The 8,720-nt window shown below is 28.4% G+C and overlaps 1 protein-coding gene across 1 annotated transcript; it reads left to right on the forward strand.

Annotated features, from left to right (window-relative positions):
* Nucleotides 1-5,591: 5,591 nt before the first annotated feature.
* On the forward strand, nt 5,592-6,962 carry LOC132924916 (uncharacterized). The gene has a single exon (XM_060989357.1). It carries the CDS (start codon nt 5,592-5,594, stop codon nt 6,960-6,962), a length of 1,371 nt encoding a protein of 456 aa, XP_060845340.1.
* Nucleotides 6,963-8,720: the final 1,758 nt, after the last annotated feature.

Genomic DNA, 8,720 nt, shown 5'->3' on the forward strand with positions numbered 1-8,720 from the left:
GGTTCATGAAATGCCGATAACATTTTTATTTGTACATCATGGTTGACATAAATGAAATAAGATAGTTATTGTAATAGTTATTGTAACTGTTTAATTTTAGACCTACAGCATTTTATATTTAGTGAAATTCATACAAATGACTGATTGTGGTGTTCAAAAATTTTAGTTATTTATATTTAACAGAATTTAAGACGGGGTAAATGTACTGGAATTATTAATTTGACACAGGCCATGCCGTACAGGAATTAAAGTTATAATAATCCATAACCTTTATAATATTATATTCAAATTGTAATCATATCATGATTTTTATCGATATGTGAGTTACACTTACTACTGTATAATATATATTTTGCATTCAAATAGCAACTATAATTTATTTATTTTATGATTCATAACTTTATGGCCATGATTAATTTGACCTTTTTTATTTTAAAAAATTAGTAAAAATTTTTCATGATATTATAACTGTACAGTTATAACCATATTGGGCACTGATTATTATCAATAACCATATTTTCATGTAACCAAAAAAAATAAAATGTCGATGATGATTGACTAATACATGCGCAAATGAGTAATTGTTATCTAAAAATATTAGTCAAACTCTAATCACGTCTTTATTATTGACATTTAAAAAATTTTTATATAAACCTCGATACGATTGTACGATTGATGTTATACTGTGTAAGCCGACAGCCTAAAACGTTTGTTTGAAACAATAATAGTGTGTTAAGTATTATTCAGTTTTCTTTTTCGACGAAAGCAGCGACGTGGCGTTTTATAGGTATATCATCTAAATTTTTAGATGAAATATACTACTCACCATACGATTATATTTATTATTATTATTATTGTATGATGATTTAGCAGAATTGGATTTTTGGAGTGTCGATCGGCAGCTTGAGTTCGTGTCCCCTTTGCATTCAACAGTCAACACTCGTTTCAATCCGTAAGTTTAATTTCTGTTATAATTTATTAAAATATATTATACGGCGAAAAATATTTTTATTACTCGATATATATTTATAGACAACTGTTAATTAATTTATATTTTCAATTTTACTTTTTAATTCTGAAAAATAATGTAGTTTATAGTATACGTTCTTGTCACTCAAATCGTAAATAATATCAATTTAATTATTTTTTTGTATATTATATCCTTATTATTCAGTAGTATGATTTGTCATTTTTTTACGATACCAAAAAACCGGATTCACGACAATTCAGCGCGCTGAGACAATTGAGTGCAATATAAATATTAGGTTATTAGGTTTTTCATCGAATCAACTGCTGGTAATTGACCGTCAACCGCTTTAGTAACGTAACGTAAGGTTTTATATAAACCTCGATACAATCGTACGATTGATGTTATATTGTGTTAGCCGACAGCCTAAAACGTTTGTTTGAAACAATAATAGTGTGTTAAGTATTATTCAGTTTTCTTTTTCGACGAAAGCAGCGACGCGGCGTACTACTCACCATATGATTATATATATCATTATTAATATTGCATGATGTTTTAGCAGAATTGGATTTTTGGAGTGTCGATTCGCGTGTCATCACTCATTTCAACCTGTAAGTATACACTCTGTTAATTTATTAAAATAAATTATTAAAATACAATGTCCTACAAAAAAATATTTCTATTCCGCGATATATATTTATAGATAATCGTTAATTATTGTATATTTTCAAATTTTTTTTTCTAATTCCGATTAAAACTGTAGTTTATATTTCCGTATACTTTTATCGCTTCCCTTTCAAATTGTACATAATATCAATTTATTTATTTATTAATTATTATTATTAATTATCTTAATTATTTCTGTATAACAATTTGAAAATAAATTGGTATTCATCATAGTTAAATGCTACCCGAAAAGCAAACATTTTCACTTTAGTTGGCTGTCCCCTGTGCCTGAAATTATTACAAACTCGACGAGGATCACAAAATAACTTTATGATTTGTGAAAATTAAACCAAACACATCCTTTATCAATTTGTACAACAATGTCGGTTATATGATCTGTTATTTCTGTTTGTCGTATACTCGTATACAATATACTCAAGTTGAAAATAAATAAATAAGAATGTATATGTTTTATGTTTTAGTCAAACACCATGTCATCAAGACACAACAATAAATCTTCTTCTTCACGAGATCAAGATAATACAAAAAATAATAGCAAACATCAAACTGGCATGTCATCAAAAAACAATGATCAATCGTCTACTTCACGTGATAAAGATTATAAGAAATATAATAGCAAAAGTCAGATGGAGTCGGAAAAGTATAAAGCGCAATCTCCCAAACCTGCAGCTAATAAACCGATTGCATTCGTGTCGCCCCAAAAGCGGGATGATATCAAACCAATGTTTCCCAAACCGTCTTCTCGTCGATACTAGCATTTAAGACTAAATGAATAGGTTGCACCTGATAACAATAATTGCAGGTGTGTTTCCTTTTTATAAAACTATTAGGTACATAGTAATAAAAAAATTAAACATAATAAATATTTATAATAATTGTGTCAGTTTAATTGTGAATTTTTGTCGATTAAACGTACGATCGGTGGGTGGTATAAATTATTCGGTCTAGGACGATTTGGCGTTAGCTGTTTTGTGGCCGACTAATATTTTTATACACTTAAAATTCCAATTTGTTAAATATTACAATTCATTTGAAATGAAAACATAGTAAATAGTTAGTTATAAATATCTATTTGAAAAATTATTACAACATATAGTAAAATAGTTAATTAAAAAAAGTAATTCTAGCGGAACTTTTCTATACATTTTACAATTTATTTTGTTAACTTGCAATTCAAATTAATTTATATAGTTGTCTTTAATATAATGAATATAAAATAAAATAAATGTAATAGTAAAAATTTCTACAAAAAAACATATAATATATTTTATAATAACTTGTGAAAAATCACGTTCAAATAACGAATTTGGTTCAAATTTTAACTTTAAATCATTTTCAATGCTAAAATTAATTTAAGAACGGATATATATAAATGTAGATAAGTCGTTATCGTATTAATATATTTATAGTATATTCTAGGTTATATATGTATATATAAGTTGTCTATCAATGTACAGAAATATTCATTGTTTATTAAAATGTATTTAATTGATAAACGATTTTGATATTGTTGTTTCTAAGATATCCTGTGATTGTATGTTATTTAATATTTAAAAGTAAATGTATCTATTATTAAATTTTTAATAATCCACGACCTTTATAATATTATACTCAGATTGAATTGATTTATATTTTTTCGTCGATTAATTAAAAAAAATACAATTATCTTAAGAAAAAATCAACGAATAAATACTACAAAATATGTAATTACTAAATAAATGTAATTTATGTAGACAATTTAATCGTCCTCTTTATTAGCCAATTAATTGACACTAAATTTGCATGTATGACGTTGGTATTTTAACCAATTATAACAAAAATTATAATTCTTGAATTAATTGTTTTTCTTTAAATTTAATTTGTATGATATTATATTTAAATCTCGTGATTAACGAATATTGATGTGAAAAATCTAATGGGGCGGTACGGTAGTGAGACCGACTTCGTCGTGGCGACGCGTCGCCACGCCCCCCTCGTGGCTCATCGTCTGAATTCGCCGAAGCTCGGCAAAAAATTATCAACATTATTACAAAAAGAAAATTGTTGATGTTTTACTTCTGCCTGGCGACCTGCGACGGCTCAATGTTTTTTTATAAAATTGACATACTTAGCAAATCCCAATATGGCATAGGCTCTATACATATTGCTTACTAATTTATTATTGTATAACAGTTTAAAATATAATATAATAATGTTTAATAAAAATAATATATAATAAACATAAATGACAATTATATCATATTAAATATATTTATAAATATTATTTTAAGTCGCTGTGATGAAAAATAAATAAAATCTTTAAGGGGCCTCGGTATGTTTGTCGAAAAAGTATTTAAATTCAACAGAAAAATGTTTGTAGATCATATCTACCAAACATTTTGGTTTTAATTTTAATTTTAAATTTAATATTATAATTTAAAAAAAATTCATATTGTCAAGTTTTTATTATCACTTCATAAGAATATAAGATTTAATTTTTAAAACGTATTCCGTACAATCTATAGACAATTTTCTACAGAGTTCAGAATATTTTTCAGAATCAAAATCCTACATCTTAAACTAACTTTAATTTTATCAAAACATAATCAAATTATTTTATATTTGTATTTATATTTATTTTATTTATATTTGACCTTTAAATCTCATAGATCATAATATTATAAATTAAATGAGGTATTTGGTATATTAATGATTTTCAAGAGACAATAAAGTAAACAATAAAATATAATATAAAGTCAATTTTAATTTTTTTTTTCGCTAAAATATCCAGTACGTCTTCGATGTTCGACTTAATGTCTCGATGCACTTATAAAATCGTAGGTCCATTTAAGCGTTTCTATTAAGTATTTAAGATATTAAAAGTTCATAATTATTATATAATTTACATTTTTACAAAAACATTTGTGTTGCACTGTTACTCAGCAAAGTAAACTGTTGTTATACAGCAGAGTGATATCCACTTGCCCACCTTTTTTATTTGATGTCATCTAATAATCGTTGTTGAAAATTAAAATGCATTACAATCAAAGTAATCTTCAGTTATGGTTAGAATCCAGCTTCTCTATTATTGTTATTGGGGAAAAAAACTATATGTAACAGACTTTAATTAAATACCAAAACTTTCATCATTGGAATACATTTTGTGTCTAAATTGAACCAAGATAATACATTTGTCATGTTATTGAGGTTTTAACTAAATTAGTAATATAATCATTAAATTATAAAGGATATTATAATAATATGCAGTATTCCCTTTGTTGCATATTTAAATTAATTTAACAAAATTTACCATCTACCGGAAATATTTAAATGTTTTATAAGTATTTTATGAAAGAACCTGGTAGATCTGTAGTTAAACGGCGTAGAATCTCGAAGCAGTGGGTATTCGGACAATTGACACCTGGGACTTTTGACACCCGACGGTTTTGCCGATATCGAACTTTTTGCACTCGAGCGATTACGATTACGATTACTATAATCGTGATTAGGTAAGTACCTATAGGCATTAGGTAATAGTTATTATAGTACGCGAGGCGAAAAGTGAGCCGCGATCGTCGCGCGCCAAGCGGTCATTTTTTCTGGTTTCAGGGGTTCTACGTTTGTGTGCAATGGAAACAGCTGCCGCGCATTTTAAAAACGGCAGGTGGTAATTTATTGTATAATTCATTGTATTTTGGAGACCAATTTATTTTCCTTTAGCAGTAGGCGCCAGTAGCTGCTGTTGCATACCACAATATTTTGTTAACGTTTGGTTAGTCATTCGACATTCGAGATACGAGTTTACACGTGTTTTTATTCGCTTATTATCTACGTTTGTAATCATATTTCCCGCGTTCTTACGTGGTTGGTTTTTAAAGTGCGCGCTTTTAAAGTTTGAATGTTTGTAATATTTTAATTATTTCTTTAATAATTACTCGTATACAAAAATAGTTTTAAAATGGCATATCAAGACACACATTCTCAAACGAAGAAAGTTATTTTTCATGTTTATAATTATTTCAAAACATTGGCTGGTGACAAAGGTAAGCCAGAAATTAGTAATTTTTTTCGTCAAACTCGTGAAATGACTGCTGAAGCGTGTGGCGTAAGTCTTGCTTGTGTTAAACGAGTTTGTGCTGAAGGGAAAAAATTATCTGTGGGTGAAAATCAACTAGCTGCCGAACCTTCTTCATTTAAGTCTCCAAGGAAAACTTATAAACGTGCCAAACCTATGACCAACTTGGACGATTTTGACAATGAAGTTGTCAGAAGAACAGTTCATAGTTTTTATGATAATGGTCAGTATCCAACTAGTGCAAAAATATTGGGAGCGTTGCATGAAAAAATTAATTATTCGGGTTCACAATGGTCCGTGCGACATATTTTGCGTAGTTTGAATTTCAAATACAAAAAATGTAATGATGGGCGTAAATTTCTAATGGAAAGAAATGATATTGTTTGTTCTCGGGTTAAGTTTTTGAGAAAAATGAACGAGTTTAGACGTAATAACGATACAAGGCCAATTGTTTACTTAGACGAAACATGGGTAAACCAAAATCATACGCGAGGACACATATGGCAAAACTCCGACAACACCGAAGGATTAAAAGTACCTATTGGTAAGGGCGGTCGGCTTATTGTGTGTCATGCTGGGTCACCTTCATTTGGTTTTGTCAAAAATTCAAAACTGGTTTTTCGTTGCAAGTCGGGATCGCAGGCTGACTATCATTCTCAAATGAACGCCACCGTTTTTCAAAAATGGTTTATAGATATGTTGGGCAATTTAGAAGAACCTTGTATAATTGTAATGGACAATGCCACATACCATTCTACCTTAACAGAAGAATATCCTAAGGCAAATACTCGAAAGGCAGATGTACAAAAATGGTTACAAGACAAATCTGTAGACTTTTCTCCAGTAGAGACATTAAGCGAACTACGGGAAAAAGTCAAATTGACGATGCCAAAAGAAAAAAAATATAAATTGGACGAAATTGCACTACAAATGGGCCATGAAGTGGTAAGACTTCCTCCTTACCACTGCCAATATAACCCAATCGAATTAATCTGGGCGCAAGTTAAGGGTAAAGTCGCGGAAAAAAATAACACCTTCAAAATGGCAGATATAGAAGTGTTAGTAAATAGTGCTTTAGATGCAGTCACAACAGAAGATTGGGCAAAATGTGGCGATCACTGCGATAAAATTCAAGAAGACGATTTGGTAAAAGAAGGATTAAGAGATGAAATTTTGGAGCCTATTATAATGACAATTAATCCCGACGACAGTTCTACTGACGAAGACGATGATGAAGACGATATGATTAATTAAAAAAAATGTATTATATGTATTACTTGTGTTATTTGTATTTTATTATGTTTTTTTTTATTATAATTTATTAAAAACATCTACATTACGTCGTTTGAAATTACTTTATAGGCGGGAAAACAGTAGGAATAGGCGGAGTAACCCTGACGAAAAACAGCCGCTTGGCGCGCGACGATCGCGGCTCACTTTTCGCCTCGCGTACTATAGTTACTAAATAGCGTCTGTAGTAGTGTAGTCTGTACTCAGTTTTATTTAAAAGTAACATTTCATTCAATATGGACTCAGAATGTTCCATGTAAAAATTAGATACAACATTTGTTTAAAGCTAAAATATAAAATGTTTAAAATGTCCATCAAAATCATGGAGATTACATAAAATGAAAATTCTATCAATTACATAAATTAGTTTTTTTTTTTTGTAGCTATTAATAAATCTCAACGTGCTCGTTACAAATCAAATATTTAAACAGAATATATTGTACCATACAGTACAGCACCTTTACTTCAAACACGGACAAAAAAACCAAATATTGCATTGTGTAATAATTTTGTAAAAATTAAAATCACTTTTTACCTCTAAATACATGTCATTCAATGTTAATCATTTATTATTTATTTTTGAATTTAATTACCTATATTTTAGTTTGAAATATATTTGTGTTTAGTTATAAATTATGAGCTTATGTATTATACTATTATGCTACCTTAAAAACGCAGATAATATTCTGAAACACGTCGTTCTATAACGTTATACTTCTATACATCATTCGTTTTAAAACATACTATTTTCGTTGATAAAAATAACGAAAAATGAATTTTGTATGTAATTAAATAAAATTATCTTGAACCCCAAATACAATTCATATCGAAATGATAGTGACTCATATATTTATGGCTATAATTAATTTGAACATATTTATTTTATTAAATTACTACATAAATGTCAAAATATAATTTTCATGTAATCACAAAAATTGTTTCGAAAATGATTGAATAATACAAGCTCAAATGTGTAATTGTTATCTACCAATAATAGTCAATCTCCTACCACTTCGTTATTATAAATATTTAAATAAGTTTAATATAAACCTCAATATAATCGTACGATTGATGTTATACTGTGTTAGCCGACAGCTTAAAACGTTTATTTGAACAAATAATAAGTAGTTAAGTATAATTCAGTTTTCTTTTTCGACGAAAGCAGCGACGTAGCCTTTTATAGGTATATCATCTTAATTTTTAGATGAAATATACTACTCACCATACGATTATATTTATTATTATTAATATTGTATGATGTTTTAGCAGAATTGGATTTTTGGAGTGTCGATCGGCAACTCGCGTTCGTGTCCCCTTTGCAGTCAACAGTCAACACTCATTTCAATCTGTAAGTTTAATTTCTGTTAAAATTTACTAAAATACAATATACGGCGAAAAGTATTTCTATTAATCGATATATATTTATAGACAACCGTTAATTAATTTATATTTTCAATTTTGTTTTTAATTCCCCCCCAAAAAAGTGTAGTTTATATTGCCCATGTATTTATTACATTTAGTAATTTCATTACTATAGGTACCTAAGTATAGTTGATTTCCGTTATATTTTTTTTGGTTTGTTGTCCAACTTTTATCAACGGACTTTTTGTCCATGTATTTTTGTACGTGATTCAGCATATATAGGTTTATGAATATTATAATACATGTAGTACCAGTCTCTAAAATTAAAGTGTTATGAGTATCGTCAGAATTACACCCATT

Source organism: Rhopalosiphum padi, chromosome 3 (genome assembly GCF_020882245.1).
Source record: "Rhopalosiphum padi isolate XX-2018 chromosome 3, ASM2088224v1, whole genome shotgun sequence".
NCBI lineage: Eukaryota > Metazoa > Arthropoda > Insecta > Hemiptera > Aphididae > Rhopalosiphum > Rhopalosiphum padi.

Excerpts from the sequence above, each read along its gene's own strand:
- LOC132924916 (XM_060989357.1), top strand. The coding sequence starts at position 5,592 with ATGGCATATCAAGACACACATTCTCAAACGAAGAAAGTTATTTTTCAT.